Genomic DNA, 12,076 nt, shown 5'->3' with positions numbered 1-12,076 from the left:
TCTCCTTTATATGAAATATCAATGGTGCACTATCAGTGATGTGGCACAGTGGAATGGGACAAGCTGCAAAAACTATATTGGATTCATAACAGAGTGGCAATGGGTTTACAATTAATCTTGTGTTTCCTGTAGATACCAAACCAAGCTTGTGCTAAAGAGTGTGCGTTATTACAGAAGAACTGGTTTATAAGCAGTTTTTGTTCAGTTTTTTTCTCATGCAATTATATCTATAATCACAAATTCTTTTACATTTAACATCTTTCATATACTAACGCCAGAATAAAATGTTGTTAAAACCTTACATCAAAAGAATCCTTACATTTTTGTGAGTAAATTGTCGCTTAAAAAAAGCTGGTCTAACACACTGGAGTGAAAATATTGTGAAAAAAAACAAGACAAAGCAGAGGAGTATAAAAACTGTTTAATATTGGTGTGAGCCACAACAGCCTCACATTTCATGTTTTTCATTTGTCTTCACATCTCAATGTAAAACCGATAATCCTCGCTGACATGTAAAGAGGAATATTCATCAAGCAAAAACAGTACAGTGTCAACCAGGCACAGAACACACAACATTTATCGTACACGCTGATATACAACCAGCCTGCTCATCATTTATTAGTGTTTTTTGAAAAATCTGGATGACAAAATGTCCCAGCGTCATGCTGGTTGGGGTCTGAACCATCTAATGGAAAATGTGATTCAAGCAAATCCGAGATCCAGTTTTCAAACCTGTTTACTCAACAAAGGAGCAACTGGCCTAATTATTCAGAGACTATTAACATTTAGTTAACAGTGTACTACAAGCCCTTCAAGGAGTGGTTCTCAAATACAGGAAATGAGAATTCTACATGAATAATTATCTAGCTTAGTTTGGTTGGCTCACAATTAGGAAAACATTCAAAAATTACCCACAATTTACTGAAAGAATAGTTCCCTGAATGGGAGCAATTTGTTGTTACATTAATAAATGCTGGAGGAAGGTTATAATGTACTCAGAGGGAGAGGGCCACACAAACACATTAATGGAAAAGCCAATTAAGCTTCACTTCATTTTGAGCAATTACTCATCTGTTTTATCCACACTCAATACAGTAAAGCGATGTGAGTGAAATATGACTCTTTCTATCAATGAATAGTCCAGAGGATTTTTTTAAGAGGCAGTAAGGAACAGACTGTGAGGTAGTGCGACTGAAGAGTTAAAGATCAGTTTCAGAGCTAAAACTGCAGCAGCGCGTGAAATGCCATTTTTAAATACTTCATTCTTCCAGTGCTAGCTTTAACTATCAGCCTTAAGTTACTGATGTCTACATCAATGACGACTCTTATTACTATGACAGAACAACAACCTAAATAAAGTACATGTGATCTGAAAAGATTTGTAACGTATCATACGTGCACAGATTTACAAACACTGACTTCTAACAACTGCCTTTACTGATACATTAATGAGAACCAGGTTGAGGAAGGCTGAAGTTTGCAGGAAGAGTATGAGGGAATGAAAATGTATTGATGTTTGTCAGCTGAGACAAAGTCCCAGAAATGTAAGAATGTCTTCATTGTACTGTGGTGTGAAGAAAGTTTAAAAACAGTTAAAAGTACAGTCATTTAAAATCTGAAAGAAAACAAGAAACCTTGTTCCCCACTCAGTGAAAACACATATTACATATTCAGCCACCAACATAACAAAGTGGTGGCTGAAACTGCATCCTCATTCTATTGGGAAATCTGTACCACAGGCTTAAGAATAAGCACCTAGTGAAATTGAAAGTGAGTAAGGTTGTATAAGGAGAACCAGCCTCAGAATAAAATGTATCTCTATATGATGCCATCATATGATGATACCAGCACAGCATGTTGTCCAAACTACACATGTAACTAATGCACCTTTCACATAAGGTCAGGTGATTCCTCTTCTTTTTTTTTTTCAATAGCTTTCCTGACCATGACTGCCAGTTGTTCTGCAGTGTGTTGGTCAGAGTTATTGCACTGTAGGACACTATGGGACTGCATCAGAGTGTGAGAGGAAGAGCACAGAGGACACTAAAAGGCACTGTCCCAAGGTCTTTATCTTACTGGATTTTAAATGTCCTGATATTAATGACGACTTTTTGGAATTCCTGCTAAATATAAAAACTACAATAAAAACTACAATAAAAATACTACAATAAAAATTTTGCAAATGGCATAATCTTGGTCGAAAAAGACCTGTGCAACACATCACCATTGCTCCTCTTGCAGCTGTCAGTGAGGTGAACCAGACAGTGCTGCACTTCAATCCAAATCCAAATCCAGTGGAATATTTGTTATGAGGCAGCACGTGGACCTACAGGTAAAGGGCTGATTTGTTTTGCCGATCCTGCAAGTGTTTTTCATCATCCTTGTTCTTGTTCCAGTTCTTTAGCCCTTCAGGAAGAGAGGTGTCTTCTTCAAATTCCCCCAACCCCTCAACAAACTCTTCATATGATGACTTCTCTTGAAATGGACGGGGTCCTAGCAGCTTTACCATGTCAGCCTTGTCTAGAATCTCCTTTTCTAGAAGACATTTTGCCACCTGCAACACAAAACCAGCATTTTAATCAATAAACAGTATTAATTTAAGCTAACTCCTTCGTCAAATAGCATGTGTTATTACTGAAGGCAGACCTCAAAAACAGATTTTCATTCACACTCAAGCAACACTCAAGCATTAGTAATAGCAGTATCTATATTTATTTTATTTAAAATAATGATGATTATAATAACCACAACTAATTGTTTAAGGTAGCTGATGTTGCCCATCTTACTCACAATTCTTCGAAACAGTTTAAAACAAAAAAAAAGGAGCAAACCACAAAGGAGCTACCAGCTGCTGCATCATACTGTTCAGTGAGCTGCTTTGGTAAGACTGCACTCCTCCTCTCTACCTCTCTCCAACAGTTCTCACAGTGAAAATAGTTTTCACCTTCTCCACCATTTCCTTCTTCTCAGTGACAAGCTGAAGTGTTCGCTGGAAAGCAGCATCTATGAGCAGACGGACCTCCTGGTCTATGAGCTGGGCTGTAGGTTCACTGAAGGGTTTTTCAGTAACTATGTTGCCCCGCTGAGGGAAGTCAAAGGAAACCTGACCCACCGCCTCATTCATTCCAAACTCTACGACCTAAAAATGAAGAGGAAATTAGCACTGTTAAGAGACAAGTGAACTTTATAGTCTGTAAATACTGCAAATGTCAATTACAGCAAATGGTGCTGCTTCACTTCAAACCAACCGCTTGTTATGTGCCTTATTTTCTGGGCAAAATAAGATTTTGACCTACTTCTTTGACCTACTTAAGATGTTAAGTGACTTTTAACTGAGCACCTTCACAGAGAGTTGGAGTCATACCCTAAGTCTGCAAGGCGCTACTTGTTATTGAAGTTCTATTGAAATAATAATGAATTCTTCACTGACATTGCTGCTATAGTTTTAAGAAAATCTGATCTAAAATTCAAACATTCACAGTGAAATCACTAGTTATCTTAGACTGTAGTCCTCTACATCATTATTATTATTATCCCTACTACGTTATTAATCAACTTCTCTTTGAATCCAGAATCAAATACAGTACCTCTCAGCCTTCTGCCTGTATTTACAGCGAGCATAGCCATGAACATGCTTGCTGTTAAATGTGGTGATTACCTGTGCATAGGCAGACTGTGTGACTTTCCTGAGGTCATCTTGTGCTCCCGTGGTTACTCTATGAAGGAAAACCTGCTCAGCCACTCGACCGCCCAGCATCATGCACATTCTGTCAAACAGCTGCTCCCGGGTGAACAGGTACTGTTCCTTAGGCAGATACTGGGCATAACCCAAACCTTTCCCTCTGGGAACAATGGACACCTGGAGGGAGTACATTATAATCAATCTAATAATCAGTGTAATCGTTTTGGTGAGATCCTACTTTCACTTGAGATGATAAAACCAAAGAAGGTTATGAAGTTACGCAGCAGTGCAGGAGACAACAGGAATAGGAAATGGTTTGAATACCTTAAGTAGGGGGTCTGCATGTTCTAGGAACCAGCCAGCCACAGCATGTCCAGCCTCATGATATGCCACAGTAGTCTTCTCTGGAAGCTGCAGTACCTGAGTCTTCTTCTCCAGACCTGAGAGAAAGGAGAATGTCTTAATATACAGGCAGAAAGTTATCAGGGTTGACATGTTCTTCAGACATACAGTAGATGTCTTTGGGTTGGTGCATGAGCCAAAGACTTTATCTTTGAGTAATGCATGAAATCACACTGTAAGTACAGTAGAAATGTTAAATCAAATCCTTATAGGGTAGCCTGAATGAGACACTGTATATTAGCATAATGTGAGTTACACAGTCTGTATCTCAAATCGAAGCTCCAAGTTCAGATTTATGGAGCAATATTAAATATTAATCAATATAAACTAAGAGTATAAAGTTTAACTTCATATTATAGAAATGTATTGCAAAACTCATTGCTTCAAGACCAATGATGTCACTTCTAACTAACTTGTTTATTGTGTATAACCCACACCCAAAAGGCATTATATGATTACTGTGCATAAATGTGGTTGTTTACTTACCTCCAATAACTCTTTCAATTGCCTGTTCAAAGTGATTAGTGTTGATATGCTGGTTGAGGTGACGTGCAGCAATTAGAGCAGCCTCATTACACACATTAGCAATATCAGCCCCTGAGATGCACAAGAAGACATCACAATCAAGTTAGACTGTGATGTGACAGAAAAAAAAAACTGTATGACTATTTTAGATTTAAATAAAAACTGAGCTGTGTGTGCGTGTGCAACATAATCATAAATCTCTTGTTCTTACCAGTAAAACCTGGGGATAGTGCAGCTAGCTTTCTAGCCAAAGCCTCTACTTCTATACTGGAGTGCAACTTCAGAGGTCTTAAATGCACCTTAAAGATGGATGCCCTTCCTTTAATGTCTGGTGGGCCTGTAGAAAAAAGAAAACAAAAAACATTTTGTCATATGCCTTGTGAATATTCTGATGTTTACAAGTCTTTTCTTAAACTGACAGCTCAGAATGACACAAAGGTAGGAGAGTGTGTGTGAAGGAGCATTTGAAGAACCAATTAAATTGAGTCTTGCAATGGTTGAACCTGTGGCCTGAAGAGCTTAACACAATGTATTATTCATGCAGGCTAAATCCACACATTTCTTTAATGAGTGACATTATGATGTAACAAGTTATGTAACTAATTACTGATCAAATATTAATTAGTCATGTGACTGTTTTTAAGCAACTTTATCTCAACAACACTGTTTACATGTTACCACAGAAACACTGAGGGAAAAGTGAAACTAAACAACACAGAGAGGAGCGGTGTGTCCCATCCCTCATGCTGGCCTCCAGTTATCTAATCCTTCTTTTATAGAAAGCCAGCACTCTCATTTTGACCCAGTTTTCTTTGTCAGAGAGAAAACTGCCCTGCCCACCATTGTCCAGCACTGCTGGCGCAAAGCAAATTAGATCTTAGCAGGCAGAAAAAGATCAACCATTTCAAACAAAAAGATAAAAGCTCACAGCATGCAACACAAGTGAACAGGTGCAAAAAACAGAACATAAGCAAATCTAATAGGCTTGAAGCTCATTTTTGGAAGCCATCCAGTACGAGTATGAATGTTAGTAAATATAATCCATCTGAAGCAGGCAAAAAAAAAATAGAATTACTGCCTCTGCCAACAAGCCAAGTTGCAGGAAGTATGGTCACAATCTCCAGTTCCTGAGTTACAGCAGTGAATATTGGCCACAAGTGTTTTTGCAAAGCATTATGATGTCACAGTGAAGTTGACCTTTGACTATTTGGATATAAAATGTCATCACTTCATCATTAACACTAGACATTTATGTGAAATTGTGTCATAATTAGTGTATAGAGTCATGAATTATGGCCAAAACGTGTTTTGAGAGGTCACATGGACCTTGGCCTTTGAGCTTTGACCATCAAATTCTAATCAGTTCATCCTTGAGTTCAAGGGAATGTTTGTGCCAAATTTGAAGAAATTCCCTCAAGGCGTTAGTGAGATATCGCCTTCATGAGAATAGGACGGACAGACAACTCGAAAACACTATGCCCTCAGCCCTGGCTGTCGCCGGTGCTGAGCTGTAAATCTGGGTCTGCATGCACATTAGTGCCACTGAATTGCACTTGTTGCATAGTGCCTGGTGGGGAAGAATAAGGGAAATAAGAATAAAACTCCAGGTCCAAAGAGGACAGACACGTCATGGGACATGTCAGCTAAGTTATTTGGGATCATTTCATTGGCAAATTGCAAATCAAAACCTGCAGACACTGTAACTCTTCATACTTATAGTATGATAAGACATAATATGTGTCTAATGCAGGGTCAAGATAGCAAGTGGCAATTAGTGAGAGCCATTTATCAGAACAAAGAAAGAGAACAAGAAATTAGTAGAAATACTCAGCTCAAGATGCCGACAACAGATAAATGCTATACTTTACCTATGTATATATGTCGATCAAAGCGTCCAGGCCTCATCAGAGCTGGATCCAGGATATCAGCTCGATTGGTGCCAGCCAAAACGACCACGTTGGTACTACTGTTGAATCCTGTAAAGAAAAGAGGACTTATGAAATTTTACACCAGGAATGGCAGAAAGGTCCAAATATGGAAAGAAGTAAAACTACTGCCTACCATCCATTTCCACAAGCAACTGGTTAAGGGTGTTTTCTTGCTCGCTCTGGCTGCCAAAGTTCCCTCTGCCTCTCTTCCTGCCCACCGCATCGATCTCGTCAATGAAAAGGATGCAAGGGGCATTTTTTCGAGCCATGGCAAACATATCCCTTATCTAATATCGTAGAGGGTAAAGAGAAATTAGAAAAATATAGTTAATATTCAAACAAAGACAGGACAGAAAAGGTAGAATGGTCTCTATGTATATATCTTAAACACTGTAAAGATATATTGGGTTTACAGATAATTTAGCCAAAAAGGAGCATTAACTGCATGTGACCCATCATTCAGTTTCCTGACTCCTTGACTAAGTCCTGCATTCAGCCCAGTACTGACCCTTGCTGGGCCCACGCCAACAAACATTTCCTGGAACTCTGAGCCGCTGACGGTGATGAAGGGGACATTGGCCTCCCCTGCAGTGGCCTTAGCCAGCAAGGTCTTCCCAGTTCCAGGTGGCCCTGATAACACTGCACCCTGAGAACAAAGATGTTACAGTATGTGAAATTAAATTTTTATATACTTTAGCACAGAATGACAATACAATATCTGTGGGGCTTGATAGTGACCTTTGGGATCTTGGCTCCAAGGTCCTGGTACTGACGTGGATTCTTCAGGAAGTTGACAAACTCCAAAATCTCCAGTTTGGCTTCTTCACAGCCTGCAACATCCTTGAAACGCACACTGATGTTGTCTTTGATTATCTTAGCTTTGGATTCACTCATGCTAAAGGGGTTTGCTCGCCCCCTACCTCCACGTCCAATTGCCATTGGTCCCTGCCGCATGGCAAAAAGCAAAAAGCCCACCAGAAGCAAGGTTGGGAGAACACTAAAAAGAAGTGTCCTGTGGAGAAAGAAATAGATCTTCAATTATACCAGGAGCCACAGGAGCAAATCCAGTATGCATATAAGTAAAGTTGTTTTAATATGAAAATTCTAGTTTCTCACCCGTCGCTTTCAGTGTTATAGATTACAGGTACTGGGGAGTCGAGACCCATTTCCTGCTGGGCTATCTCCAGGTTATGCTCAAATGAGTCAACGCTGCCAATGTTGAACCACAAATAGCTCTGAAACATACAGACAACAGAAAACATCTAGTAATATACAGTATACAGAGAATAAGCCTATATACCTACTTTAAGTGTCTTCCAAACTGTCATGGAGCAACCCTTGTGCTTTTTGTGTCTAAAGCAAAGTCTTGTATTTTTTATTTGAACAACAGACGCAAATGGGAATGTGTGAGAAGAAACATGCAGTGTTTCAACGTGTATGCTCTTGATACTTTTATGTTTTCTAGCATTTGTTATTAGTTACAGGCCAGAGGTCTGGTCCTAAATTACATCTATTAGTATTTGTTTCATTACAGTCAGATTTCATTCTGATCAGTGCCGAGCCATACCTGGTAATTTCATAAACTGGTAGGTCTTCTCTCTTTGGTGCATCTGCAACATGCACATTCATAAAGTGGACGGAAGTTATATATAAAAGTGTGTAGATCTGTATGTTTTGGTGTAAGCTGTAAGAAAAGTGAAACTAAATGGATTTACTCTGGATTAGAGCATGGGATTTTACTGGGATGTTACGTGTAATAGATGTTGTTACACATAATGTAAAATGGAAGCACAAAGTGAAACATTATAATCCACAGTCTCATGGTTTGTTCTGCTGGTATGAATCATGCACACTAGCTTTCATCTTAATATGAGAAATCTGCCCCGCTAAATGTTTTTTCCAAACAACCCCAAACAACATTATTTACAGGATTAGTGAAATCTCATTATAAACCGGGCACTCAGGTCTCTGTCACAGTTAACCTAATTTTATTAAGTCATTACGACACTGTTACTGCAACTAACCACTTCTGATGTGTTCACTCCGTGGGCAGGAATGACTTTGACATACTGTTTGTTGACAACCTCCAGATGATCCACCTGCGTACACAACATAAGAACCAATTTGTCCACATGGTTGCAAACACAGACATAGAGCGATAATAGACATCCACATTCTGAAGATATCAAAACACTCTCTTCCCCTCACCAAGCCTCTGCCCAAGTAGTGATGCACAAAATCCTTCCAGGAGATCTGGACCCCCGTCTCCCGGAAGTAAAAGTACAGAAAAGCCGAGGCCATGCCTGCTGCACCGATGGCAAGATTCCGTACTAATTTTTCATCCAAGGGAAAATCATCCTGTAAGATGAAGAAATGTCGAAAGAGAGAGAGAGAGTTGATGGACTGATTAGTTAATTCTGTAAGCTGTGTCAACATGCATGAACAACAAGCCGCTCTTCTCACGCTGTGGCAGCGGTGTGCTCTCAAAACTATGAGCAGCCTTTTTACGGTAGAATGTGACTATTATGGGACTACACGATTTAAGGACAACAATAAATCATCTTACACCTATTTCTGTTTTTATTTTTAATTAAAATATGGAGAATGCAACTTGCACCAATGTAATATAAGTAGAATCAAGCTTAGATTTTACATTTAAAGATCTCAGATGCCAACATTTTAGTGAATATATTCCACGTCATCACTGTTTGTGTGTAGTGCCTTGTAGTGACAAATTATTAGCACCTGAAATTGCGTCCACCAGTGTGATTCTTCCTTTTTTCCTCCTCTCTGTCTTTTGTCCTCATCGTCGTTTGTGTCCTGCTTGTCCCCTCCCAGAGACTCTTGCTCTTCAGCATTTTCATCTAAAAAGTGACAGACAGCAAATCATACGCTGCAGCAGTGCTGAGAAGAGAGGACGTACACATGGTTCTTCCAGTAATGACACACTACTCACCTTCAGCTGATTTGCTGACGCCAGTGCTTTCTTCACTCTTTGGGAAAAACTTTTCGAATCCTAAACCAATTCAACAACAAAAACAAAACAATGAAGTGCAAATGCCTCACATCAACCCAAGAAGATTTAGTTCATCGTGTACACTCACTGAACTACATTATGCAGAGAAGCAGCATTAGGAGGTACATTACCTCTTGGCGGTTTGTTTGAGCTAAGTAACCGAGCAAGTGAGAAACTGTGTTGATAAAATCCTCCACATCTCCTTTGGATTAATGACATCTTCTAAAATAAAAAAACGATGAATATGTTAGCAGTGAATGCAGGGCCATAAAAAGACCTGGGGAAAAGACATGTAAGGCATGAAATCCACATGTTACATGTGATAGATGCTGTTACACCTAATGTAAAATGGTAACATGAAATGAAATGAAAACATGATAATTCAGTCTCATGGTTTCGATCATGCACACTAGCTTTCATCTTAATATGAGAAATCTGCCCAGCTACATGTTTCTTCCAAGTAACCCCAAACAACATTATTCACAGGATTACTGAAATCTCATTATAACCCAGGCACTCTGGACTCTGTCACAGTTTAACTAATTTTATTAAGTCATTACAACACTGGTGCAGATAACCCACTTATACTTGACACTGAACGGCTGCTATACAGCTCACGTGGTATTTCCTTACGTATCTGTCACACATGCAGATTAAACATGAAAGAAATTATTCTTAAAAGTTACAAACACTTGGGGAAGTGGCTAAAATATGTTTCTCTTCCACACAGGTACAAAATATTTGATTGTTATTTATCATTAGAGCAGGGATATTCCCTCATTTGGTGTTTTGATGAGAGCACTGTCTTAACACATCACTCCAAAATCTCCCATAGGTGTTTAGCTGGGTTGAGATCTGGTGAATGTTTCATCATAGGATAAAGATGATCACTCAGAACAACTTTGTTTTTATTACTGCCCCAACATTGAACCCGCTTTCAAAGTCACTTAGATCTTTTCCTCTTGCCATCTTGATACAAAATTGGAATCAACTGGACCTACTCAGTAGTTCTTAGTAGATTTCAAAGAGTGTTCATTGCTTCATTGTACCATGCAGTGCACCTGTGTGGAAGCATCTGCATTGGTTATGTTTCTCTGATTATTTATTTAAGTTTTTGCTTTAATTTGTCACCTTTCTATATATCTGAGCAAAGATATGTTACTGTTGAGCAGTAAACTTAATTCTCAAAGATGTCAGGAACCAGCTATTTATCTGGTAGTGATCAGGCAAAGTCTGAACTTTAAGTTTCTCTGGTTTGATTGTCGTACTTGAATAAAAAACAGAAGGTTCACTGAAGCAGATCAGCAGTGTGGAAGATACCTCATCTCAGCCAGTGAACCTAGACTACATCTTATTTTGAAGGCATTTTCTAAAATAGTCACTGAGAAATCCAACCTCCAATTCAAAAAGTTCACTACTTTTAGCTGCTAACTCACGCACATGAGCGAGTTTTACATCTACTCTAACTATGATATCAACAGTTGCTTAATCTATTTTGAAAACTAAGTGCAACTGAATGAATGAATGAATGAATGAATGAATGAATGAATACCAGTGAACAAGCATGGGATAAAAGCATCCCCTCCCCAACAAATTAACCGAGACACGCCCCCTTCAAAATTATGAAACTGAGGAAATGGACTTCTCAACTCAACATTATCAAACGGACGCATCGCGAGAGTACAAACAACTGAGGAGCGTCACATAAACAGTGCTGCAGTTTGTTTGTTTACAGTTGTTTTTTGGGGAGGGGGGCCTGCTGCCTGCACTGAGGAACACTGTGTTCTTTCCTACGACAGACCTCCAGCTCCGTCATACAACTTCGCAATATACTGTTGCCCAACGCATATAAATGTAGCAATTGTAAAAGAAAAGTTTGCATTCAGTTACTTTTTACAAAACAGTAGCAAGTTTACGTAATAAGAACCCAATGACAACATCACCGTACCGACGGGAGTGCGCTGCTGCTGCGAAAAGTAGCGGAAATTGTGGATAACTTTCGGCTCCACGTCCGAACCGTCCGCACGCGGTTCCGAAATGGCCCGACACTCACAGAGAGAAGACCCATCTTTTCAGCTACTTTCTCTCGGCTTCACTCACTGGACTGTCCGCCGAGCCATCAACAAGTACAAAACACACCATCACTCTCATCTCGCGAGATCACGGTTACAAAAGTGCAGAATGAGGTTTCACTTGAGATCAAGGGTGTTCTGTCTGTTTAAAATTTAAAATGCTAAATATTTACTGAAAAATAAAAATACTGCTAAAAAAAACAATAAGACACAAAAAAAGTAAAAGAAAAAAAAAAGGTACCTCCCAAAAGATCGTGAAAATCGCGTTAAAATTATGAGAATAAACAATTTATTGAAATGTGTGATTAGTCAAAAAGAATACATTAAAAATCAGTTTTTTAACAGCTTTCAAATTTTACTAAAACTTATTAAAAAATAATGCATTCTTCCCTGATAAAATGTATGCTGATAAAAGTAATAAAAAGTATTAATAAAATAAAAAAGTAATTGC

The 12,076-nt window shown here is 38.9% G+C and overlaps 1 protein-coding gene across 1 annotated transcript; it reads right to left on the bottom strand.

Annotated features, from left to right (window-relative positions):
• Nucleotides 1-405: 405 nt before the first annotated feature.
• On the bottom strand, nucleotides 406-11,705 carry LOC130168933 (AFG3-like protein 1). Its single transcript, XM_056375295.1, has 17 exons — nucleotides 11,502-11,705; nucleotides 9,685-9,775; nucleotides 9,494-9,553; nucleotides 9,283-9,401; nucleotides 8,746-8,895; nucleotides 8,562-8,636; nucleotides 7,654-7,772; nucleotides 7,276-7,549; nucleotides 7,046-7,183; nucleotides 6,671-6,824; nucleotides 6,478-6,585; nucleotides 4,821-4,946; nucleotides 4,571-4,681; nucleotides 4,007-4,122; nucleotides 3,659-3,859; nucleotides 2,945-3,139; nucleotides 406-2,554 (listed from the first exon to the last, which is right to left on the bottom strand). The coding sequence occupies exons 1-17, from the start codon at nucleotides 11,619-11,621 to the stop codon at nucleotides 2,327-2,329; spliced, it is 2,385 nt and encodes a 794-aa protein (XP_056231270.1). The 5' UTR covers nucleotides 11,622-11,705; the 3' UTR covers nucleotides 406-2,326.
• Nucleotides 11,706-12,076: the final 371 nt, after the last annotated feature.

Source organism: Seriola aureovittata, chromosome 1 (genome assembly GCF_021018895.1).
Source record: "Seriola aureovittata isolate HTS-2021-v1 ecotype China chromosome 1, ASM2101889v1, whole genome shotgun sequence".
NCBI classification, from domain to species: domain Eukaryota; kingdom Metazoa; phylum Chordata; class Actinopteri; order Carangiformes; family Carangidae; genus Seriola; species Seriola aureovittata.
The sequence above is the reverse complement of the archived record's forward strand: the minus strand, read 5'-3'. Positions and strand labels throughout refer to the sequence as shown.

Coding starts and splice junctions, on each gene's coding strand:
- LOC130168933 (XM_056375295.1), bottom strand. CDS start 11,621: ATGGGTCTTCTCTCTGTGAGTGTCGGGCCATTTCGGAACCGCGTGCGG. Junction 6,586..6,670: donor GTTGCTTGTGGAAATGGATG/GTAGGCAGTAGT, acceptor TTTTCTTTACAG/GATTCAACAGTAGTACCAAC. Junction 3,140..3,658: donor CACAGTCTGCCTATGCACAG/GTAATCACCACA, acceptor CTTCATTTTTAG/GTCGTAGAGTTTGGAATGAA.